Raw genomic sequence first — 26,497 nt, forward strand, 5'->3', positions numbered from 1 at the left:
TGGTCTCTTTCTGCCTAATCTTGTAGATTTCCTTATCTTCATTGCTCTGGTTTTTTTTATAATTACAAAATGCTAGCTTTTTATTTTTAATGATTTGGGTCACTTCTGCTGAGTACCACAGTGGTCTCTTCCTTTTTTTGCTTTTACTGACAAGTCTAATGCAATTTTCTGTTGCCTTCAATAATGCACCTTTTAAGTAGTCCCATTTCTCCTGGACTCCATGTAATCCGTTACGGTCTGATAAGGACTCATTTAGGACTAATTTCATTTTTGAAAAGTCAGTTTTTCTAAAATCTAAAACTTTTGTTCTCCTCTCCCCCCTTCCTCCTAGTGCCCCCCATAATGTACCAGTATAAAATGCCCCAGTAGATGCCCTCAGTGTCCCCCATAATTTGCAAGTATAAAATACCTTAGTGCCCCCCGTAGATGACCCCATAGTACTCCTCTCCCGCTTCCCCATAGTACCCACCATAATGTGTCCTAGTATAAAATTCTACTGTACAGAGCCCCCCATATAAAATACCCCTTCTTTGTGGCCTCAGTAGATGCCCCTATAGTGCCCCCAATCATGTTCCAGTAATAAAAGCACTCCCCCCCCCCCCCAATCATGTGCCAGTAATAACAGCCCCCCCAATCATGTGCCAGTAAAAGTATTGTGTGTGTGTGTATATGTATGTGTAACTTATACTTGCCTCCATGTCAGCAATGCGATGCAGGCCTCTTCCGGCCTGTGTCCCGCGCTGTACGGCTCAGGCAGTGCGATGACGTCATCGCGCCGCCTGCGCTGGCCTCTGATAGGCAGCCTACAGGGAAGGGACACACCTCTCCCCTGCTCCTCCGCACAGCCTTCTGTATCGCTGTCCTGAGGACGGCGATACAGATGACTATGGAGATGAGCGCTTCCACAATGGAAGAGCTCATCTCCCTGTGCCCCGCCGCCGCCCCCACCTCTGAGCAGCTCGGGGGGGGGGGGGGGGGCGCAATTGCCCCGTTTCCCCCCCCCCCCCCCCCCCCCCGGATCCGCCACTGCATCTTTCGCTATTGCTGTCATTGTGTTCCAGAGCTTGGGAAGGGGAAAAAAATTATACAAAATAAACAGAGAGATAAGTTTCCCTAAAAAATAATGAGTCCTTGGAGGCCACAGGGGCTTATATACCAAATTTCAGGGCAATTGGAGCAACTTCGGGTCGACCCGAACCAGTTTGGGTCTGAACCAAACATTTTTTTTTTTTTATTCAGCCAACCGGACCCAAAACTCATCTCTAAGGCCTCATGCACACAACCGTTCTGTGTTCTGCGGTCCGCAAATTGTGGATCTGCAAAACACGAATGGCGTCTGTGTGTTCTGCAATTTGTGGAACGGTGTGGACAGCCATTAATATAACTGCTTATTCTTGTCCGCAAAACTGACAAGAATAGGACAGGTTGTATTTATTTTATTTTTTTGCGGACCAAGGAACGGAGCAACTGATGCGGACAGCATATGGAGTGCTGTCCGTATCTTTTGCGGCCCCATTGAAGTGAATGGGTCTGCAACCAAGCCACAAATATTGCGGCTCGGATGCGGACCAAAACAACGGTTGTGTGCATGAGGCCTAACACTGAGTAATTAACCAGCCTCAGGGAGATGTGGGTGAGCGAGCGGTAAGTGCTCGCTATTGGCAATGCAGGGAAGCAGGGAGAAGCTGTTCTACTGTCTATAGGGACAGTTATAGTATAGAACTATACTACATAACTACTGTATATAGGGACAGTTATAGTATAGAACTATACTACATAACTACTGTATATAGGGACAGTTATAGAATATAACTATACTACATAACTACTGTATATAGGGACAGTTATAGTATAGAACTATACTACATAACTACTGTATATAGGGACAGTTATAGTATAGAACTATACTACATAACTACTGTATATAGGGACAGTTATAGTATAGAACTATACTACATAACTACTGTATATAGGGACAGTTATAGTATAGAACTATACTACATAACTACTGTATATAGGGACAGTTATAGTATAGAACTATACTACATAACTACTGTATATAGGGACAGTTATAGTATAGAACTATACTACATAACTACTGTATAGTCTAACTCCCTATATATACACTAGAACGGCTTCCCCGTGCATTGCCAATAGCAAGCACTTACTGCTCACACTTCTCTCCCACCAGTTAGTTAGTTTCTCAGCACACCGGTAATACCGACAGCGCTGGCAACGCTGATCAGTGAGAATATAAATCTATATATTTATGGTACAGATATTAATCTATTGTCCACTATGTGAGGGCAGAAGCGCAGCAGCTCCCAGCCTGTGCTGCACTGTACTGCACTAGGACGACGGATGTGACATTTCTGTTTTTCTAGTATAAATGTACAAAATCTCTAAAACTATATTTGAAAAATGTTTCCTATCTCTATACATTAAGACATAAAAATATGACAGTTAAACTTTTTTAATGCGGGAAATGATTAAATAACTTTGGTTTTGAAACCTCAAAATAGTTATTGGAAACAAAAACACTTGAATGCCAGATTTAGGCCTCCTGCACATGACCGTAGGTGTCCCATTGCCGTATTGCGGACCACAATTGCGGATCCGTAATACATGGGCACTGTTCTGTGTGCATTTGGCATCACTGATACGGACCTATTCACTTCAAGGGGTCTGCAAATCTGGAGATGCGGAATGGAACGGAACCCTACCGAAGCACTACGGAGTGCTTCCGTGGGGTCTCGTCCCGTACTTCTGTTCCGCAAAAAGATAGGACATGTTCTATCTTTTTGCGGAACGGCCGGATCGCGGACCAATTAAAGTGAATGGGTCGGTGATCCGCTGCGGCTGCCCCACAATAGAGTTTCTATTTTCCGCTATTGAGATCCGTCATAGGGTCTCAATACTGAAGAGAAAAAAACAAAACTCTTCCATTTTTGTCCCCATTCATTGTCAATGGGGACAAAACGTAACAGAACGGATGCTCCAAAATGCATTCCGTTCCGTTCGGTTGCGTTCTCATACCGGAGAGCAAACAGCAGCAAGCTGCGGTTTTCTCTCAATCATGGGATGCGGAGCAAGACGGATCCGTCATGACCCACAATGCAAGAGTTCATAACGGATGCAGAAGGTTGTATTATCAGTAATAGAAGCGTTTTGGCTGAACCCTGTGTGAAAGTAGCCTAAACGAAAAACAGCCCTAAAGCTTCACATTTAGTTTTCTAGTGCCATTTTTCTGCACTTTGTTTTTAGCACCAACTATAAAAACACAGCTCCCGATTAGGGATGAGCGAACTCGAACTGTATAGTTCGGGTTCGTACCGAATTTTGGGGTGTCCGTGACACGGACCCGAACCCGGACATTTTCGTAAAAGTCCGGGTTCGGGTTTGGTGTTCGTCGCTTTCTTGGCGCTTTTGTGACGCTTTCTTGGCGCTTTTTGAAAGGCTGCAAAGCAGCCAATCAACAAGCGTCATACTACTTGCCCCAAGAGGCCATCACAGCCATGCCTACTATTGGCATGGCTGTGATTGGCCAGAGCACCATGTGACCCAGCCTCTATTTAAGCTGGAGTCACATAGCGCCGCCCGTCACTCTGCTCTGATTAGCGTAGGGAGAGGTTGCGGCTTCGACAGTAGGGCGAGATTAGGCAGATTAACTCCTCCAAAGGACTTGATTATTGATCGATCTGCAGCTGTGGATCATTGAGCTGCTGATACTCAATTGCTCACTGTTTTTAGGCTGCCCAGACCGTTTGTCAGTCACTTTTTTCTGGGGTGATCGGCGGCCATTTTGTGTCTTGTGCGGTGCTGCGACCAAGTGCATCCAAGCTGCGACCAAGTGCATTTAACCCTCAATGGTGTGGTTGTTTTTTGGCTAAAGCCTACATCAGGGTGAAGCTGTCACACCAAGTGCATTTAACCAGCAATAGTCTGTTCATTTTTTGGCCATATACTACATCAGGGGCAAGCTGCGCCCGTCACCAAGTGCATTTAACCCTCAGTAGTGTGGTTGGTCAAGCTGTCACACCAAGTGCATTTAACCAGCAATAGTCTGTTCATTTTTTGGCCATATACTACATCAGGGGCAAGCTGCGCCCGTCACCAAGTGCATTTAACCCTCAGTAGTGTGGTTGGTCAAGCTGTCACACCAAGTGCATTTAACCCTCAATGGTGTGTTTTTTTTTTTGGCTAAAGCCTACATCAGGGTGAAGCTGTCACACCAAGTGCATTTAACTAGCAATAGTCTGTTCATTTTTTGGCCATATACTAAATCAGGGGCAAGCTGCGCCCGTCACCAAGTGCATTTAACCAGCAATAGTCTGTTCATTGTTTGGCCATATACTACATCAGGGGCAAGCTGCGCCTGTCACCAAGTGCATTTAACCCTCAATGGTGTGGTTGTTTTTTGGCTAAAGCCTACATCAGGGTGAAGCTGTCACACCAAGTGCATTTAACCAGCAATTGTCTGTTCATTTTTTGGCCATATATATACTACATCAGGGGCAAGCTGCGCCCGTAACCAAGTGCATTTAACCCTCAGTAGTGTGGTAGGTCAAGCTGTCACACCAAGTGCATTTAACCAGCAATAGTGTGGTTATTTTTTGGCCATATCCCAGTCTAATTCTGTCACTAAATCCATACCGGTCACCCAGCGCCTAAATACTAGGCCTCAAATTTATATCCCGCTGAATTTGAATACAATACATTGGGCCAAATAATATTTTTGTTGTTGTGGTGTACCATAACAATGAGGAAAACATCTAGTAAGGGACGCGGACGTGGACATGGTCGTGGTGGTGTTAGTGGACCCTCTGGTGCTGGGAGAGGACGTGGCCGTTCTGCCACATCCACACGTCCTAGTGTACCAACTACCTCAGGTCCCAGTAGCCGCCAGAATTTACAGCGATATATGGTGGGGCCCAATGCCGTTCTAAGGATGGTAAGGCCTGAGCAGGTACAGGCATTAGTCAATTGGGTGGCCGACAGTGGATCCAGCACGTTCACATTATCTCCCACCCAGTCTTCTGCAGAAAGCGCACAGATGGCGCCTGAAAACCAACCCCATCAGTCTGTCACATCACCCCCATGCATACCAGGGAAACTGTCTCAGCCTCAAGTTATGCAGCAGTCTCTTATGCTGTTTGAAGACTCCGCTGGCAGGGTTTCCCAAGGGCATCCACCTAGCCCTTCCCCAGCGGTGAAAGATATAGACTGCACTGACGCACAACCACTTATGTTTCCTGATGATGAGGACATGGGAATACCACCTCAGCATGTCTCTGATGATGACGAAACACAGGTGCCAACTGCTGCGTCTTTCTGCAGTGTGCAGACTGAACAGGAGGTCAGGGATCAAGACTGGGTGGAAGACGATGCAGGGGACGATGAGGTCCTAGACCCCACATGGAATGAAGGTCGTGCCACTGACTTTCACAGTTCGGAGGAAGAGGCAGTGGTGAGACCGAGCCAACAGCGTAGCAAAAGAGGGAGCAGTGGGCAAAAGCAGAACACCCGCCGCCAAGAGACTCCGCCTGCTACTGACCGCCGCCATCTGGGACCGAGCACCCCAAAGGCAGCTTCAAGGAGTTCCCTGGCATGGCACTTCTTCAAACAATGTGCTGATGACAAGACCCGAGTGGTTTGCACGCTGTGCCATCAGAGCCTGAAGCGAGGCATTAACGTTCTGAACCTGAGCACAACCTGCATGTCCAGGCACCTGCATGCAAAGCATGAACTGCAGTGGAGTAAACACCTTAAAACCAAGGAAGTCACTCAGGCTCCCCCTGCTACCTCTTCTGCTGCTGCCACCTCGGCCTCTTCTGCTGCTGCCACCTCGGCTTCTTTCTCCGCCTCTGGAGGAACGTTGGCACCTGCCGCCCAGCAAACAGGGGATGTACCACCAACACCACCACCACCTCCGTCACCAAGCGTCTCAACCATGTCACACGGCAGCGTTCAGCTCTCCATCTCACAAACATTTGAGAGAAAGCGTAAATTCCCACCTAGCCACCCTCGATCCCTGGCCCTGAATGCCAGCATTTCTAAACTACTGGCCTATGAAATGCTGTCATTTAGGCTGGTGGACACAGACAGCTTCAAACAGCTCATGTCGCTTGCTGTCCCACCGTATGTTGTTCCCAGCCGCCACTACTTCTCCAAGAGAGCCGTGCCTTCCCTGCACAACCAAGTATCCGATAAAATCAAGTGTGCACTGCGCAACGCCATCTGTAGCAAGGTCCACCTAACCACAGATACGTGGACCAGTAAGCACGGCCAGGGACGCTATATCTCCCTAACTGCACACTGGGTAAATGTAGTGGCAGCTGGGCCCCAGGCGGAGAGCTGTTTGGCGCACGTCCTTCCGCCGCCAAGGATCGCAGGGCAACATTCTTTGCCTCCTGTTGCCACCTCCTCCTTCTCGGCTTCCTCCTCCTCTTCTTCCACCTGCTCATCCAGTCAGCCACACACCTTCACCACCAACTTCAGCACAGCCCGGGGTAAACGTCAGCAGGCCATTCTGAAACTCATATGTTTGGGGGACAGGCCCCACACCGCACAGGAGTTGTGGCGGGGTATAGAACAACAGACCGACGAGTGGTTGCTGCCGGTGAGCCTCAAGCCCGGCCTGGTGGTGTGTGATAATGGGCGAAATCTCGTTGCAGCTCTGGGACTAGCCAATTTGACGCACATCCCTTGCTTGGCGCATGTGCTGAATTTGGTGGTGCAGAAGTTCATTCACAACTACCCCGACATGTCAGAGCTGCTGCATAAAGTGCGGGCCGTCTGTTCGCGCTTCCGGCGTTCACATCCTGCCGCTGCTCGCCTGTCTGCGCTACAGCGTAACTTCGGCCTTCCCGCTCACCGCCTCATATGCGACGTGCCCACCAGGTGGAACTCCACCTTGCACATGCTGGACAGACTGTGCGAGCAGCAGCAGGTCATAGTGGAGTTTCAGCTGCAGCACGCACGGGTCAGTCGCACTACAGAACAGCACCACTTCACCACCAATGACTGGGCCTCCATGCGAGACCTGTGTGCCCTGTTGCGCTGTTTCGAGTACTCCACCAACATGGCCAGTGGCGATGACGCCGTTATCAGCGTTACAATACCACTTCTATGTCTCCTTGAGAAAACACTTAGGGCGATGATGGAAGAGGAGGTGGCCCAGGAGGAGGAAGAGGGGTCATTTTTAGCACTTTCAGGCCAGTCTCTTTGAAGTGACTCAGAGGGAGGTTTTTGGCAACAGCAGAGGCCAGGTACAAATGTGGCCAGCCAGGGCCCACTACTGGAGGACGAGGATGAGGAGGAGGAGGTGGAGGAGGATGAGGATGAAGCATGGTCACAGCGGGGTGGCACCCAACGCAGCTCGGGTCCATCACTGGTGCGTGGCTGGGGGGAAAGGCAGGACGATGACGATACGCCTCCCACAGAGGACAGCTTGTCCTTACCCCTGGGCAGCCTGGCACACATGAGCGACTACATGCTGCAGTGCCTGCGCAACGACAGCAGAGTTGCCCACATTTTAACCTGTGCGGACTACTGGGTTGCCACCCTGCTGCATCCACGCTACAAAGACAATGTGCCCACCTTACTTCCTGCACTGGAGCGTGATAGGAAGATGCGCGAGTACAAGCGCACGTTGGTAGACGCGCTACTGAGAGCATTCCCAAATGTCACAGGGGAACAAGTGGAAGCCCAAGGCCAAGGCAGAGGAGGAGCAAGAGGTCGCCAAGGCAGCTGTGTCACGGCCAGCTCCTCTGAGGGCAGGGTTAGCATGGCAGAGATCTGGAAAACTTTTGTCAACACGCCACAGCTAACTGCACCACCACCTGATACGCAACGTGTTAGCAGGAGGCAACATTTCACTAACATGGTGGAACAGTACGTGTGCACACCCCTCCACGTACTGACTGATGGTTCGGCCCCATTCAACTTCTGGGTCTCTAAATTGTCCACGTGGCCAGAGCTAGCCTTTTATGCCTTGGAGGTGCTGGCCTGCCCGGCGGCCAGCGTTTTGTCTGAACGTGTATTCAGCACGGCAGGGGGCGTCATTACAGACAAACGCAGCCGCCTGTCTACAGCCAATGTGGACAAGCTGACGTTCATAAAAATGAACCAGGCATGGATCCCACAGGGCCTGTCCGTCCCTTGTCCAGATTAGACATTAACTACCTCCCCTTAACCATATATTATTGGACTCCAGGGCACTTCCTCATTCAATCCTATTTTTATTTTCATTTTACCATTATATTGCGAGGCTACCCAAAGTTGAATGAACCTCTCCTCTGTCTGGGTGCCGGGGCCTAAATATATGCCAATGGACTGTTCCAATGTTGGGTGACGTGAAGCCTGATTCTCTGCTATGACATGCAGACTGATTCTCTGCTGACATGAAGCCAGATCCTCTGTTACGGGACCTCTCTCCTCTGCCTGGGTGCTGGGCCCAAATTTATGACAATGGACTGTTGCAGTGGTGGGTGACGTGAAGCCTGATTCTCTGCTATGACATGAAGACTGATTCTCTGCTGACATGAAGCCAGATCCTCTGTTACGGGACCTCTCTCCTCTGCCTGGGTGCTGGGCCTAAATATATGCCAATGGACTGTTGCAGTGGTGGCTGACGTGAAGCCTCATTCTCTGCTATGACATGCAGACTAATTCTCTGCTGACATGAAGCCAGATCCTCTGTTACGGGACCTCTCTCCTCTGCCTGGGTGCTGGGCCTAAATATATGCCAATGGACTGTTGCAGTGGTGGCTGACGTGAAGCCTCATTCTCTGCTGACATGAAGCCAGATTGTCTGTTACGGAACCTCTCTCCTCTGCCTGGGTGCCGGGGCCTAAATATCTGAGAATGGACTGTTCCAGTGGTGGGTGACGGGAAGCCAGATTCTCTGCTATGGGACCTCTCTCCAATTGATTTTGGTAAATTTTTATTTATTTAATTTTTAGTTTAATTCATTTCCCTATCCACATTTGTTTGCAGGGGATTTACCTACATGTTGCTGCCTTTTGCAGCCCTCTAGCCCTTTCCTGAGCTGTTTTACAGCCGTTTTAGTGCCGAAAAGTTCGGGTCCCCATTGACTTCAATGGGGTTCGGGTCCGGGTTCGGGACGAAGTTCGGATCGGGTTCGGATCCCGAACCCGAACATTTCCGTGAAGTTCGGCCGAACTTCTCGAACCCGAACATCCAGGTGTTCGATCAACTCTACTCCCAATGTGACCCCACGGCATTTTTGGACCATTTTTTTTATAGGTATTTCTATAGGAAATGGAAAACATCAAACAAATGCATGTTATAAATGCAACAAATTTTTTTTTTTTTTACTAACTATTCAGTTATTGACCGCTATGGCTGTATGCACACTCAGACCATAGACTTAATCACGGAGTAGGACTGCATGAATAAGGCTTAATGCACACGACCATATTTTTGGTTTGTCTGATCTGGATATTTTTTTGCAGATGTCCTCTGTCATCTGTGTGCTTTCCGCATCTACAGGGTAGTAGCTACAGGGGGTGCGGAGGTAGCAGTCACTACTGGGCCTAGGAGCCTGGGGGGGGGGGCCCAAAGACCCTTGTGCCACATATGAAGACACCAGTATTATAAAAAGTGCATGCTGGTCAAGTTATAGCTCTGGCTGGAGGGAAGGGCTTCGGTCAGGAATTTAGCATGAAGGGAAGGGTGCCATTTCAATTTTTACCTTGGGCAGCACGAAGGCTATGTGCTTCCCTGCCCCTGACCACAAAGTGATGAGGAAAGAGGGGCCCAAGATGAACTCTTGTACCAGGGCCCATGAGCCTTTAGCTACGCCCCTGCACCTCTGTATATTCATCCCGCAAAATATGTCCTTTTCTTGTCTGGTTTTGCGGACAAGAATAGCCATTTTTATATAAATGGCACTGAGAAAAATGTGGATTGGACATGGAAGGTATTGTTTTTTTACGGATCCGCAGTTTGCCTAAAAGTGGGGATACACATTTAATAGATAGCTGTCAGCTGAACAATCTTCATCTATCGCTCCCATCTCCACCATCCACATGGACATTCAGCTTGGCCAAACGTATATGCATGTTCTATGGGAAGAGCAGAGAATGTCGCTGCCAGACACTTCTAGCTGTGTCTTATCACCCGGGAGAACAAAAGCATCTGGTGGAAATATTGATTTTGCCAATCCTTGTTTATATGGGAGCTCCCTATACACATTCGAATGTTGGTCGGAACTGCTGTTGCCTTAATGTGGTGAACTTCTCCAGTAATTATGACATTTTACCAAGTGCCAGCAGCCTGCCCCACTAAGCTAAGGATTCATACTTACCTGCTCCCCGCTGCTCTGGTTCTCCATGCTGTCTCTGGTGTCTCCATATTCTGGACCCTGAAGTGTTTACATCTGGCATAGCATGGGCATGGCTACCTGCTCATCTGCAGCCAATGACTGGCTTCAGCAGTGATGTGATCGCTGTGACCATGTTACTGCTGAAGCCAGTTACTGGCTGCAGCGGAGGATGGGACCATGCCTATACTGCACCGGAGATAAACAATGCGGGGATCAGAATATGGAGACATCAGAAGCAACACGGAGGACCAGAGCAGCGGGGAGCACAGGATATGCTATAAAAGTTCGACAGATGTGGAAAATTAACCAATATACTCTACAGTGTACATCAAAAGGGGTGTCTAGGATAACAAAAATATAGCTGTTTTCCCCCCAAAAAAACAGCACTACATGTGTCCACAAGTTGTGTGTGTGGTGTTGAAACTCTTCTCCATTCACTTCTATGGCCCTCAGCTGTAAAATGGGTAATATTACACACAACCAATGGACAGGTGTGGGACCCTTCCAGTAAGAAAGCAGCCATGTTTTTCTTATCCTGGACAACCCCTTTAAATTTGAGCAACCCATTTTGTTTCTGGTCTCAGATGGACTATGGATTAAACATTCAAGGAGCCAGTCTTCAGTGCTAGTTAGTAGCCAAGATTACACGTTATGCCACACAACTTAAAGGGGTTGTCCACTTTTTTTTTTTATATTGATGACCTATCCTAAGAATAGGTCGTCAATATCAGATTGACAAGGGTTTCACTCCCGGCACCCCTGCTAATCAGCTGTTTGAAGAGAAAGCATGGCTGGTACGAGCGCTGCCTTCTCTTCACTGTTTACCCGCTCGCCGTTGCAACCACATCGGTGGGCAGGTGTAATTACAACTATGGCGTCCCCATTCACTTCAATGGGACAGCTCCTTCCTGTTCATGCGAATACTACAGAGCTGTCTCTTGGAAGAGAATAGGACAGCTGAGACGTAATTACACCTGCTCATCGCTGCGTTTGCAATGTTTCTCTTTAAACAGCTAATCAGTAGGGGTGTCGGGAGTGAGACCCCCACTAATCTGACATTGATGACCTATCCTGAGTTGTCAGTTGAAATCTAGGACCAGTTGACAATCTCAGCTCCCAGTCTTCAGAAAGAAGGAATTTCAATGCCCGTTCCTTTGGTTTTGCCATGAGATGAGCTGCCAAAAAAACTGCAAAAAAAACAATTCCTGAACTCTGGTACCAATTGGAACCGAAGCCGAGTTCGGGAAATGTTTTTTTTTACAGTACAAATTAATTTATAAAGTTATTACCCAAAGTCTCTAGACTTTACGAAGCAATATCTTCAGCTCATCTGAGCTAGTACATTCTAATACTGTACGGAGCCTCTGCTTCATATAGTATTGGAACGAAGATTTATGCGAATCGACTTCGCATGTTTCGTCCAAAGTCGATTCGCTCATCTCTACTGAAGACACATACATGCTCAACCTAGTGTGTACATGTCTGGGGGGGGGGGGGGGGTGGAAGCTTTCAGAAGAATGAGCTTGTTTGGCTGACGTCTACTGAAGGTGTATGTCCACCTTTGGAATGGCTTTCTGGTTCTCATGGTTGATGTATAGAATAAATATAGGAATATACTATAATGATCTGTTTTTGGGCACAGACAAATACTTTGCAGGAACATGTGCCATACATTGATTGCAACACAATATTTTTCACTGCTTTCCTTCCTCCTGTAGACACCACGGACCCTGCAAGTGTCAGCACCTCGGTGAAAGAAGTAGAGAAACATTTGAATGGACAGCAACTCGATCTTCTCATCAACAATGCTGGGGTCCTAACACACAACAACCTGGAGTCACAAAACGCTGAGGACATGTTGCGCGTCTACAACATAAATGTGGTGGGCCCTATGCTGGTTACACAGGTACCGTCTACATCTACCCTGTACAGTACAGACAGATAAATGATGTACAGTATTGTTTGTATTGGGTTGTATGAAATTTAGTCAAAAATATCTGCTCCCTCAGAAACGGCTCCATGAGTTGTGTCCAGTATTGCAGCTTGTAACCATTAAAGGGGTTTTCTAGGAGTTGAATATTGATTAGCGATCCTTGGGATAGGTCCCCAATATCAGTGGGAATCTGGCTCCCAGCTGTTTGAAAAAGGCCCTGGTTCTCTGGTGAGCTCTGGGGCCTCTTCACTGTATACCAAGCACAGCGCCATACATTGTATAGTGGCCGTGCTTGGTATTGCAGCCCAAGCCCATTCCCTTGAATGGGGCTGAGCGGCAAATAGGCCATGTGACGTCATTGGCCTAGGACGAGGTCACAACACTCACCGGGCACCGCAGTCTCTTCATTTTATGCTGGGGAGCCAGGACTCCCACTTATGACATATGAATGACCTATCCTGGAGATAGGTCATCAATATTCTGCTCCCAGAAACCCCTTTTACCCAAATGTCATTCCAAATTTAAAAAACTGAAGGCATATCCATAGGATGTTGTACCCCTAGATTCAACCTAATGAGAGAACAGAAGTCCCCTGGCACGTCACTGCTTAGCACGGACAAAAATCTGTAGCCACAAGAACGCCGCAGGTTACCGCTGGAAGCAAGGGGATGTGCATTTGACACTGATTTCAGATGTATTTCAGCGTCCACATGAAATGAAGGCTGTGTGAACATACCCTAACACTTACGGCTGTGTGAACATACCCTAACACTTCTATTATAAAGCTGTAAGCAGATAACACGGGGCCATACCTCCCAAGTGTCCCTCTTTTTGACCAATGTCCCTTGATCCTTAAATGTCCCTCTTTTTGAACTGGGGGATGAATCTTTAATAAATGTACTAAATTGCTCCTTAGTAAATTATCTTTGTGGTTTCTATCTGTTTATTAGACCATAACTTCATTATTTGGTGCAAATTGGACTATAAAATATCTATAATCTGATGATTTATGTGCTAATATTTAAATGGATATTGAGGTGCAAGAAAAATATTGTCCCGGGGCTCCACATGCTGTAAAAAAATAAAGGAACTTACACTCCCCTAACCAATCCCCAGCTGCTGCAGTTCTGATGGAGTCCGTAATTATGCTTTGGGCGGAGTTAGGGGCGTGGCCCACTATGAAAAAAATTGTCGCCATGCGTGCCAGCATATATTGTCCCTCTTTGATTTTCAAAAGTTGGGAGGTATGCACAGGGCCCACCCTAGACGACAGGTGATGATCACAGCTCAGTTCATCCGCACAGAGCATGCTCACAGCACTCTCCCATAGAAGTCCACAAGTCATCCCTAGATGCCAGTTTCCTATGGTCCACGTGGCTGCTGTAGCAGCTTGATTGCGGGAGTAGCAAGATGGTCCCTCCAAAATAATGTAGAAAAAAATGTATAAAGAGAAAATAAAAATAAATTATAAAAAAATGTTTCAGCATATGTTTTACCTAGTTAAAAAAGGCAATATATTCCCTTTAAAACAAGTACCCTTTTGCAGAAAACATCTGACAACAAGCTCAGCTTAAAGGATAACTGTCACACTTAGACCCTAATTTCCATTTTCATATATGTAGTTACTAATAACATGATATTCCAGAATCAGTTACTATTAGACTGACTTACCCCATATTTAATAAGATTCAGCCCTTAGCAACCCGTCTGCATAAGGGCTGTTTCACACGAGCGGATGCCGTGCGTGACATCCGCTCCGTGAATGACAGCCAAGACCCGATGCAGACTGCAGAGGCACGGAGCAGTAACATGACTGATAATGCTCCGTGCCTCTCTGTGATCTCTTTACTACGAAATCACAGTGACAACTTTATCTCACTGTGATTTTGTAGTAAAGAGATCACAGAGGCACAGAGCATTATCAGTCATGTTACTGCTCCGTGCTTCTGCTGTCCGCATCGGGTCTTGGCACTCTTTCACGGAGCGGATGTCACGCACGGCATCCGCTCGTGTGAAACAGCCCTTATGCAGACTGGTTGCTAAGGGCTGAATCTTATTAAATATGGGGTATCCGTTCGTGTGAAACAGCCCTAAAACTGCAATCTCACTATTCAGTTAAGATGGCCGCCACTGCCCTCACCCTGAGGCTAATCCCGCCTGCCCTCACTAGCCAGTAACAATAGCCCGCCAAAAGTGTCAGTAACCAGAGCCCTTCCCCTAAAGAGTTAATCTCCTGCAGCACAAAGGGGTCCTCTTACCACATGTTGCTTTCATTTATACACTGAGCAGACGGCAGATCTCCCTTCCCTGGTCTGCGCTGCTCCAACTCTGCATTCTCCAGCTCTGCTGAGTGAGGGAGCGTCTGCCAAGCGCAGGGACAGGGAGAAGTGCACACAGCCCAGGCACTGTTATCAGCTGCTGGGGAGGACCTTTAATCATTTACTTACAGTCCCTGGCTGTCAGTAATGTGACCTTGAACGCAGCTGCTTCTGCGTCCTCCGTCCTTCAACACATAGACGGACCTGCCTAGCAACCCTATTTTAAGCAGAGGTAAAAGTAGGCAGTACAGGGAACAAAAATGTGGAATTAAGGGGTAATTGAATACACAGTAAAAGTTGAAATAGGGCCACCAAGGAGATATTAATCACCACAATCCAATACTCCAAAAATATATATATATGACAGTTATACTTTAAGCTCTTCCAAATGTCCAGCGTACATTAATGGAGGATGCTGAGGCTTTAAAGATGAGCCGGTGCCATAGCCAACAGATGCCTGCCGACTTACACAGCAGAATCCATGATCAGAGACCACTCCAAGCACAGACTTTTAACCCCTTAGATGCTGCGGCTCACTTGTGGCCATGTCATCTGAGTAGTCATTTATAAGGAGCGGATACCGAATACCCCTTCCCCAGAGCAAGATGGTGGGAGCTGTGGCAGCCAAGAACCTTCTGAAGGCTCCTAGACCTGCCAGCCATGCCTCAGGCAGTACGTAATGGGAATGTAGTGATTTTTTTTTTTACCAGAAACTGCAATGGAAAACTACTGCACTATAAGTAATCTAATGATTGCATGTTCAAACACCCTGGAGGACCAAAAAAAAAGTTAAAATTAAATAACAAAATAGAAAAAATAAAAGAATTTAAAGTGCTCTCTTTCCTCATTTTACAAATAATATCACTGCATTCAAAAAAGCTAACTTATACATATACATAAATGTATTTATCCCATATGATTATCGTGAAGAAAAAAAATTCAAAATGGCAAAATCCGTTTTTTGGTCGCTTACCATCCAAAAATGAAATAGTGATTAAAAATTCATACATACCCCAATATGGTATCAACAAAAACTAAGAGCCCCTACATAGATGGAAATAAATAAAAAAAATGATGGGTATTAGAATTTGACGATGCAAAGAAAAAAAAAAAAACTTTGAATTTTTTTTTCCTTGCAAGTATCAAAACAAAATACAGTATATAAATCTGGCACAGTGACCGTCATAAAAATAAAACTCATAAAGCAATAGCAGAAATAGTTTTTTCTCCACAATTTCACCCCATTTAAAGTTTTTTCCAGTTTCCCATTGCACTGAACAAAGTTTAAAATGGTGCCGTTAGAAGTTATAACTTGTTCTGAAAAAAACGAGTCTTTACTACGGCTATGTGAACAATAGAATAAAAAAGTTAAGGCTCTTGGAAAGCAGGGAATAAAAACTTATAATTTAAAATGGCTGAATCAGGAAGCGGTTGTCCAAGATGATCAAAAAGCTCCCGAAGGCCAAGAATTGTGGTCAAATAATAAAAGAACTCTACTCATCCATCACTTCGGTCCTCCCCCACAGGTCGTTGTGTACTTGGCTGCAGTGGGGACGTGGCCATATATCCCATATGACCACTGCAGCCAATCACTGGACTCAGTAGTTGACTCTTATGCTGTACAGTGATTGGCTACAACGTGGTGTAGGGCATATGGGCTCATCTGCAACACAGCCCGGTAAAGAAAGCCCGTCATGGAGAAATGAGGCAGGAGCTCTGGATACAGAGGGGGTACCTGGATGAATATAGCTTTACTTTATCCTAACTCCTGGCTTTGGGGAGCTATTTTATCATTTCGAACAACCCTTTCAAGATTGATATGTTTGATAATCTATGTTACAAGATGTCTGTTAGGGTACATTCACACGACTATATATTATATAAAATGAAAAAAAGACCGCAGCACTTCCAATTGGTGAAAAAATGCGAAGTCCTTTATTCATCCACGCAACGTTTCAGTCCGCTTGCTGGGACCGTTGTGCATATATATAGGGTATCAAACACTTACATGACTAAATATCATTAGATAAAACAATCAGAATAACATGATATCACATATAAAAAGTAATCATGTACATACATTTCAAGTTCCACCAAGTATATAATGTCATAATCTGTGTCTATCTGGCAACCACCTTAGAAAAAACATCTAAAAACATGTCATAGTGCATAAATAATAATAATTAGTGATTCCTTTACAGCCTGTGAAAGAGGGTCCCTCGCCTGTGTCACGCTCAGCATGGTAATCAGCCGTCATTGTTTGCTCGGCGTGTGGGATGGCGCACTGCGCATGTCGGTGTACCGACATCACGTGATCGGATCGACGAACTGCCGATTCATTCATAAAGATGTATCCATAGTAATGCACAGAGATACCGTAGAGTACTAGTGGAGGCCGCACGGTCAGGAACAGAACGCTGGTGAGCAGGGGGGTGCTACTATACAGCGCACACACCCCTGCTCTAAAAACTAGTGGACAACACAGAGGGCAGCAGATGGCTGTCCACTATATAAAGAGGCCACTCAGTATCTACAGCAAGTTCCTATATTAATGCCGCACATAATAACTGCTATTATACTCCATCAAAAACCGTGCGGACAAAGCCGCACTATATAAATTGTATCACAAAGTATTGCGCGTTCCAGGGGAACATATATTATTATAAAAATGCACAGCATCTCCGTATAAGTAGAAGGATCCACCACCATAGAACCAAAAACATAGCCATCATGAGCGTCACACGGTGAGATAGTTCCCCCATTCTCCAGGCATACTAAAAGAAAAGAAAAAGGATATACCGTATTTTTCGCCCCAATATTAGAGTGCTGCTCTGCTTTACAGTGTGTATGTGTATGTGTGTGTGTGTGTGTATATATATATATTTAATATTTTGTGGTCCAGAAACCGAGGATCCTCAAATTATGGATGTGGTCTGTGTGGCATCCGCACTTCTTCCGGATCGATTGACTTCAATTGGTCCGCATTTTGCGGCATAGTATAGGACGTGTTCTGTTTTTTGCGGACAGCACACAGACAACATCTGTATAAGATGGAACATGTCAATGGATCCGGAAGAAATGCAGATGCCACATGGAGTGCATCCGTATTTTGCAGATCCACGCTTTGCAGACCGCAAAATGGATACGGTTGTGTGAATGCTCCCTTATTAGGCTTTGACCTTTTTATTACTCTTGTTTTATTATCATGTTCATTTAGGCTTTCTATCCCTTGCTAAAAAGAGCAGAAGGCACAGGGAAGTCGGCCGTTGTCCACATCTCGGCACTGCTTGGATCTCTTGAAGATGTCCCCCACCTCTTCTCTCATTTCCCAGTCATTTCTTATCGCTGCAGTAAGGTACATATATACATTTACACTTAATGCTAACATACACTGGGGGTTATTTACAATAGTCCGGATGCAAAAAATCTGGTGTAAAAAAAGTTGCAAACCACAGTTTTATGACTTTTTAAGCACCAATGTGCCGAAATCTAAACACAAGTGGCCCCGGCACATTTATCACTGACCCCAGTTTTCTGGCATACATAACAACTGAAATCTAGGTGCACAGATTGCAGGAGCATGCACTTAATTTACCATGAGTTAAGCGCATCCTCCCAAGGCATGACGGTTTTTGATAAATTACCCCCATTATAACAGCACAATGGCATTGTGTAGTGTGCACACTGTATATATGAACACTACGGGGCACATTTATCAAGACAGGCGTTTTAGATGCCAGTCTAAATAACCCCTATATCTGGCGGTGGATCACCCGAAGTTGTGAAGAGGCGCCGGCCTCTCCATAACTTCGGCAGATCCACCGCCACTTCAAATGTAAGCCAGCTTTCTAGCTGTCTTACATTTAGACCATAATAGGCGTATAAAATGGTTAATGAGACGGGTCTGCCCGCCTGTCCCCTTCCCCACCGCGCCCACTTTTTTTTGACCTGGCATGAGTGGGGAAAAGTCACAGCCATCTGTGCCTGAAATACGCCTAATATAGGTATATTTCAGTATAATAAATGACCCCCTATGTTTCTAGAGTCCCTGTGGTGGAGCACTGCATAGTTGGTGATTGCTAGTAAAGTTTTCAAGCTCTTTTTCTGTATTGAGAACATTCACCCAACTACATAACATTAAAGGGGTTGTCCAGGGTTAGAGCTGAACCCGGACATATCCGCATTTTCACCCAGGCATCCCCCTGACTTGAGCATCGGAGCAGTTCATGGTCCGATGCTCTCCTTTTCCCTGCGCTATATCGTGCAGGGCATAGGCTTTTTCTGGAGTTCCGGTAACAAACCGGGTTCGCCTTAGGGCTACAAGGCGGAGGCTTCCGCCCAGCAGTGGGCCCAGTGACCTCACCGGCACTGATGGGTGGGCTTTAGCACTGCCGTAGCTTGTAAAATGGCTAGGGCAGCGCTAAAGCCCGCACATCAGAGCCGGTGATGTCACAGAACACACTGCTGGGCGGAAGCTTCTGCCCAGCAGTGTCTTATTGTAAATAAAAGATCCTTCGCTCTGCGCGATCCAGCGCAGGGAAAGGGAGACCATCGGAGCATGAAATGCTACCATCAGGGGGGGCTGTCTGGGTGAAATTATGGGTATGTCCGGTTTCAGTATTATATGCATTCTTTGTTCAAGATTTTATTATTGATGGCCAGAATAGACCACCAATATCTGATTGGTGGGAATCAGACACCCTGCACCCGCGCTAATCAGATGTTTTAGAGCACTTTCACACCAGCAAGTTTTCCATCCAGATGTGATGCGAATGTATATCGTCTGTACTGATCCCGACTCATTTCAGTGGGTCTGTGCACATGAGTAGCATTTTTCACAAATCATCTCTGCCTTCAGGAAAAACCACAGCACGTTATATATTGTGCGTTTTTTACGCAGCTCTGGTTCCATAGAAGTGAATGGGGCTTGTGTGAAAAAACTGAAGGCATCTGGATGCATTGTGTTTTTCATTGATGGTTGCTGGGAGATGTAGATCGTTAGTCTTCAGCTTTTCTTTACGTGCATGGAAAACACATGAAAACTGATTGCATCCCTGCAGGAAAAAAAAAGAATTCCATAGGCCATCAGTAGTAAAATCCTAGACGACGACTCTCAGATGGTCAGTTGCTACTTTTTGATGCCATCTATTTGTAATATTTCTTACAGGCTGCTCTTAACATGTTGTCAAGATGCCAGTCAGAGGGGTACAAGCAGGACAGCATCATATCCATAGCGATTCATCCGGGATGGGTTAAGACCGACATGGGAGGTGACCAGGTAAGAAAATATCAGGGTATATACCCTATTTCATGTAAGATGCAAAATGGGATGCAACTCCCTGAACTGACAGCATCATGGCGATCCAGGCAGGGCTTCTGTGTGGGAGATGTTTAGGCCCCACTCACATGACCGTATTTTTGGTCTGCATCTTTTGCGGATAGGATGCAGACCCATTAATTTTAATGGGCTCGCAAAAAATGCAGACAGCACACCGTGTGCTGTCCGTATCTGTATGTCCTTTCCTCAGTCCCGCAGGAAAAAAACAACAAAAAACTGATGCACCACAGATGCTGTCCATATACATAGTGCTGAGAATGGGATCAGGGCATAGCAAGGAAACCTTTTCCAAAGGTTTTGTTCAGGAAAGTTTTTTTTTTTTTCTCTGATCAGGCATGTTGAAACTATGCTGGACCTGTATGTCTGACTTCTGCTGGGTTCATCTGTCCTCACATTATTCAAGCACTTTCAATTCTTGTTGCCTTTTACCAATGATTTACATCTAGTGAACTTCCATCCCCGGAGACGCTTTATTATATAACTAGTACCTTTAGGCTACGTCTACATGGTGATTTTGGCTACGACAGGTGTGGCACGCAGTGTAGCAAAGCTGCTATAGTAATGAATGAGGTCCCAGCGTGGCTCGCACATTTGCTGTGATGTCACATGAATCACACAAAAAACTCATTTTAAACATTTTTGTGTCATTTTCGCAGCAAACATGCATGTTGCCCTGTGTCATTCATTCCTATAAGCTGCCCTGTAGACATACCCTTATTGTAGGATTGCTTGATCGATTTTGGTCATTATCTACAGATGCTCTAGGTCTCTAACACCTGCACCATAATATACACTGCCTGTCCAAAAAAAAAAAAAAAGATTCTCAACGGGGTTAGGGTCTGGACTCTGTGGTGGCCAATCCATGTGTGAAGATGATGTCTCATGCTCCATGAACCACTCTTTCACAATTTGAGCCCAATGAATCCTGGCATTGTCATCTTGGAATATGCCCGTGCCATCAGGGAAGAACAAATCCATTGAGTTACCTGGTCACTCAGTATGTTCAGGTAGTCGCTGACCTCATTCTTGGAGCACATACTGTTGCTGAACCTAAACCTGACCAACTGCAACAACCCCAGATCATAGCACTGCCCCCACAGGCTTGTACACTAGGCATGATGGGTGCATCACCTCATCTGCCTCTCTTCTTACCCTGATGCGGCCATCACTCTGGAACAGGGTCAATCTGGACTCATCAGACCACATGACCTTCTTCCATTCCTCCAGAGTCCAATCTTTATGCTCCCTAGCAAATTGAAGCCTTTTTTTTTTTCTGGTTTGCCTTACTGATTAGTGGTTTTCTTACGGCTACACAGCTGTTCAGTCCCAATCCCTTGAGTTCCCTTTGCATTGTGCGTGTGGAAATGCTCTTACTTTCACTATTAAGCATAGCCCTGAGTTCTACTGTTGTTTTTCTTCGATTTGATTTCACCAAACATTTAAGTGATCACCGATCACGATCATTCAGGATTTTTTTTTTTCCCGCCACATTTCTTCCTCAAATACGATGGGTCCCCACTATCCGTCCAGCTTTTAATAATATGTTGGACAGTTCTTAACCCAATTTTAGTAGTTTCTGCAATCTCCTTAGATGTTTTCTCTGCTTGATGCATGCCAATGATTTGACCCTTCTCAAACAGACGAACATCTTTTCCACGACCACGAGATGTGTCTTTCGACATAGTTGTTTAAGAAATGAGAAGCAAATCCTTGTACCAGTTGGGGTTAAATATCTTATTGTCTAATAGAGGGCTCATAACTATTGTATTTACAGCACAGGTTTTAGATGTCTGCCTAAATGACGGGGCAGCTGAATGTAGGTGACCCTGGATAGAGGACAGAAGCAGTTTTCACTGTGCGGTGTATAGGGGTGTTTTCTGACTTTTGAGGGACAGACCATATTAATGAAAATTCCCACTGCCAGTAGGTGAAGTACCACTAGAAGAGACCACATTGAACATACATCAAAATTTACACTAGCCAATGACTAATGCTAATAAGATATTTTTAGGTACATTATATGAACAGAATAAGATTAGCGATAATGTAAAAAATACACATTTTTTACTGTTTTAATTAAAATAACATTTTAGCTAGAGCTAAGCGAAGCGACTTCGGATGCTACATCTGAAGTCGCTTGGCTAAAAATTCGTTGAATAATTTTGGTAATTTATTATTACAGTGAAACACCTTGGAACCGAATTCAGCTTCGGCTCCAAGGTACCACTCGGAACCAAATCACTTAAAGGTGTTATCCCATCTTAGACAATGGGGGCATGTCGCAAGGATATGCCCCCATTGTCTGATAGGTGCGGGTCCCACCTCTGGGACCCGCACCTACAACGAGAACGGAGCCGGGGAGAGTTGTGGCTGGAGGACCCCGGGTCCGACCACCACCAGGCGCAGCTCCCCGCCTCTCCCATTGAAGTGAATGGGAGCGCACCGCACATGCGCAGCCAACGCTCCCATTCATTTCTATGGGGTCGACGGAAATAGCCGAGCCAGCGCTCGACTATTTTCGGCGGCTCCATAGAAATGAACGGAGGGCGGCTGCGCATGCGCAGTGCGCCCTCCTCCACTTTCTCTGCTCCGTTCTCCTTATAGGTGTGGGACCCGCACCTATCAGACAATGGGGGCATATCCTTGCGATATGCCCCCATTGTCTAAGATGGGATAACCCCTTTAAGAAATAATCAATTACCGAAGTTATTCAACGAAGTCTCGTGCGACTTCGTGAACTTACTTTGGCTCATTGGAGCCCATACATTCTAATACAGTACAGAGACTGATCTCTGTACAGGATTATAACGAATTGTAGCATCCAAAGTCGCTTCGCTCATCTCTAATTGTAGCCATTAAACCAACATGTGCTCAAAATGGCTAAACTGTGTCCTGTCCTGAAGGCCCCAAATAGCTTGGATCTGAACCGGTTAGATCGCCTGCACACGATGCGGGTGATTGCACATAAGATCCACGCAAATTTCAGTACGGCTTTATATGCATTTCTGCAACATATCCTCACCATAATCCACAATTTCTAATTTGTGGATTTTGGTGCGGGTTAGATGTGGTTTTGCCAAAGATCTGACCCTTCATTGGAAAAGGGTGAAATTTGCTGCTAAAACAGCAAACATAATTGACAATCTGCAAAGTGTGCATGAGGTTTGTGTAATCTCGCACACATTGCTGTACTAGGCTGGGGTTACTCCACACATTGTGTGCAGGTGGCCTATGTCAGCAGATCGGTCCCTATGACACTGGCTGACCTATTACATGTGCGCCTGCCAGCTCAAGGCGTTTGTGTTGGTCCCATGTTCATATGTACCTGCATTGCTGAGTAAAATGTTGTTTTAATATATGCAAATGAGCCTCTAGGAGCAATGGGGGCGTTGTTGTTACACATAGAGGCTCCACACTCTCACGCCCCTGAACATGGAATGACTAGGGCCAGACAGTGTAAACGTGATCACACTGACCCTATTTATCAAACTGCTGGGGGTGCGGCGGTTTCAGAGATAGCAGAACCTCTAGGTGTAACGGTAACGCCCCTGTTGCTCATTTGCATACATTAAAACAACATTTTTCTCAGCAACGTAGGCACATATGAACATGGGACCAACACGGATGTCTTCAGCTGCCAAGTGCACATGTAACAGGTCAGCCAGTGTCATAGGGACAGATCTTCTGACAGGTGCCCTTTAAAGTTCCATATACAATTGTTCATGCAATTTCCTAAATAAAGGGGTCGTCGAAGACCTAGATCTTTAATACGGAGACTACTGACCCTAGTATAAAACAGTGGCAATGAAAAGCAGGAAGTGCTCAACCCCATATGCAGTGGTGCATCTATACTGGGGCGGCAGATCCTGCACTTGTGGTCCGCTGCTACTGGCAACCCCCAGCAAAAATGCATACAATGGAGGATGCCCGCAGCGGACCAAAAGTACCACAATGGACATCCTACACAGGATAGCAAATGTGTGGATGTGATGAACAAAATAACAATAACTTTTACAAAGACAGGTGCACTCTGAGGTCTTACTAAACCCTCATACTGATGAAAATTGAGAGATTAGCCAACATATCCTACTGTGGAGGACATGTCTGAGCCCGAGCACGGCGCCAAGGTTTCTCAAGTAGCTCAGTACCTAACGCTAAACCTACCTACCTGTGCCATATAGGCAAAACCAGGAGCCAGTGGGCAAATTACAGGAGCGCAAGCTCCCAGTTACCTCCAGCATGCAGCTATGCTTACAATGGGAGGAGGGAGAGAGCTCTGGGCCCCACCCAAGACCCGAGCTACTTGAGAAACCTTGGCGCGGTTTTACCCTAGTACATAGCTGATTTACCAGGGGAAACAGCAGTCAGACACTGACTCATAAGGGTGTCCCAGTAAAAAGGGGCCAAGGCTATAGCTTTTCTTTAAACCCATTGATAAAATAATTTTTGTGCTTGTTGTTTTTAGGCACCTCTAACAAAAGAAGACAGCGTCAGCAGCATGATGAAAATTATCTCAACCCTCAATGAAAAACAGAGTGGCACTTTTGTAGATTGGGAAGGAAAAATTATCCCTTGGTAAACCCTGAAAACAAGACAACGAAGTGGAAAATCATTTACTTACCGTGATCTATTAATAAAAACTGCCTGCAGATGAAGCGTTAAGTTTCTATCCTAATGTGTCATGTAATCATGCAGAATGCCAACATAAGTGCATATGCCATATACATGTTGGCCACCAGATGGCAGTATACGATAAATAAAAAAATTGCCTTTAGAGGGAACCTGTTACTATGAAATTCACTGTTTACTTGGCACAATGCCTTGAAGGGCCAACCCAGCAAAATGGAATGATAACTTTATATTGGTTCGATCCAGAGGAAAAATGCAATATGAGCAGTTAAGTGCACAGAGGGTGGACCCGAGTCATTCTGTGTACTCTTGCTCCTCCGCCATCCCCCTCCATCTCCTTCTTGATTAACAAGGCCAGACAAGATGAATGTACAGGAGCCTGGCCCTGTCAATCAAGTAAAGGGGGGGGGGGGGGGATGGGGTGACAGAGGAAGCAGGAGGAGTAAGGGTGGAGAGGGTTTGGCCGAACATTTAATGTGTATGGTGTCCTCCCGGAGGGCTGATCTCTCAGCTTCTGGGTCCTCTACTTTGTGTCCCATCTCAGCTGAAGACCGGGTCAATTATTGGAAAGGAGCCTTCTAGGAACACACATGGAACAACTTAACCACTTCAGCCCCGCTAGCTAAAACCCCCTTCATGACCAGAGCACTTTTTACACTTCTGCACTACACTACTTTCACCGTTTATCGCTCGGTCATACAACTTACCACCCAAATGAATTTTACCTCCTTTTCTTCTCACTAATAGAGCTTTCATTTGGTGGTATTTTATTGCTGCTGACATTTTTACTTTTTTTGTTATTAATCGAAATTTAACGATTTTTTTGCAAAAAAATGACATTTTTCACTTTCAGCTGTAAAATTTTGCAAAAAAAACGACATCCATATATAAATTTTTCGCTAAATTTATTGTTCTACATGTCTTTGATAAAAAAAAAATGGTTTGGGTAAAAGTTATAGCGTTTACAAACTAAGGTACAAAAATGTGAATTTCCGCTTTTTGAAGCAGCTCTGACTTTCTGAGCACCTGTCATGTTTCCTGAGGTTCTACAATGCCCAAACAGTACAAACACCCCACAAATGACCCCATTTCGGAAAGTAGACACCCTAAGGTATTCGCTGATGGGCATAGTGAGTTCATAGAACTTTTTATTTTTTGTCACAAGCTGGCGGAAAATGATGATTTTTATTAAAAAAAATTTTTCTTCTTACAAAGTCTCATATTCCACTAACTTGCGACAAAAAATAAAAAATTCTAGGAACTCGCCATGCCCCTCACGGAATACCTTGGGGTGTCTTCTTTCCAAAATGGGGTCATTTGTGGGGTAGTTATACTGCCCTGGCAATTTAGGGGCCCAAATGTGTGAGAAGTACTTTGCAATCAAAATGTGTGAAAAATGGCCTGCGAAATCCGAAAGGTGCACTTTGGAATATGTGCCCCTTTGCCCACCTTGGCTGCAAAAAAGTGTCACACATCTGATATTGCCGTACTCAGGAGAAGTTGGGGAATGTGTTTTGGGGTGTCATTTTACATATACCCATGCTGGGTGAGAGAAATATCTTGGCAAAAGACAACTTTTCCCATTTTTTTTTTATACAAAGTTGGCATTTGACCAAGATATTTTTCTCACCCAGCATGGGTATATGTAAAATGACACCCCAAAACACATTCCCCAACTTCTCCTGAGTACGGCGATACCAGATGTGTGACACTTTTTTGCAGCCTAGATGCGCAAAGGTGCCCAAATTCCTTTTAGGAGGGCATTTTTAGACATTTGGATCCCAGACTTCTTCTCACACTTTCGGGCCCCTAAAAAGCCAGGGCAGTATAAATACCCCACATGTGCCCCACTTTGGAAAGAAGACACCCCAAGGTATTCAATGAGGGGCCTGGCGAGTTCATAGAATTATTTTTTTTTGCATAAGTTAGCG

At 45.7% G+C, this 26,497-nt stretch overlaps 1 protein-coding gene across 1 annotated transcript in view; it reads left to right on the plus strand.

The window, feature by feature from the left end:
• LOC122920777 (C-factor-like) overlaps positions 1 to 24,713 on the plus strand; it is a 40,508-nt gene extending 15,795 nt beyond the window's left edge. The window contains exons 3-6 of the mRNA XM_044270503.1: positions 12,067 to 12,254; positions 17,817 to 17,954; positions 19,767 to 19,877; positions 24,403 to 24,713. Of these exons, the coding sequence (XP_044126438.1) occupies positions 12,067 to 12,254; positions 17,817 to 17,954; positions 19,767 to 19,877; positions 24,403 to 24,516 (551 nt within the window). The 3' untranslated portion in view covers positions 24,517 to 24,713. The remainder of the gene's footprint in view (positions 1 to 12,066; positions 12,255 to 17,816; positions 17,955 to 19,766; positions 19,878 to 24,402) is intronic.
• The last annotated feature ends 1,784 nt before the right edge of the window (positions 24,714 to 26,497 follow it).

Source organism: Bufo gargarizans, chromosome 10, assembly GCF_014858855.1.
Source record: "Bufo gargarizans isolate SCDJY-AF-19 chromosome 10, ASM1485885v1, whole genome shotgun sequence".
In the NCBI taxonomy this organism is placed as follows: Eukaryota; Metazoa; Chordata; class Amphibia; order Anura; family Bufonidae; genus Bufo; species Bufo gargarizans.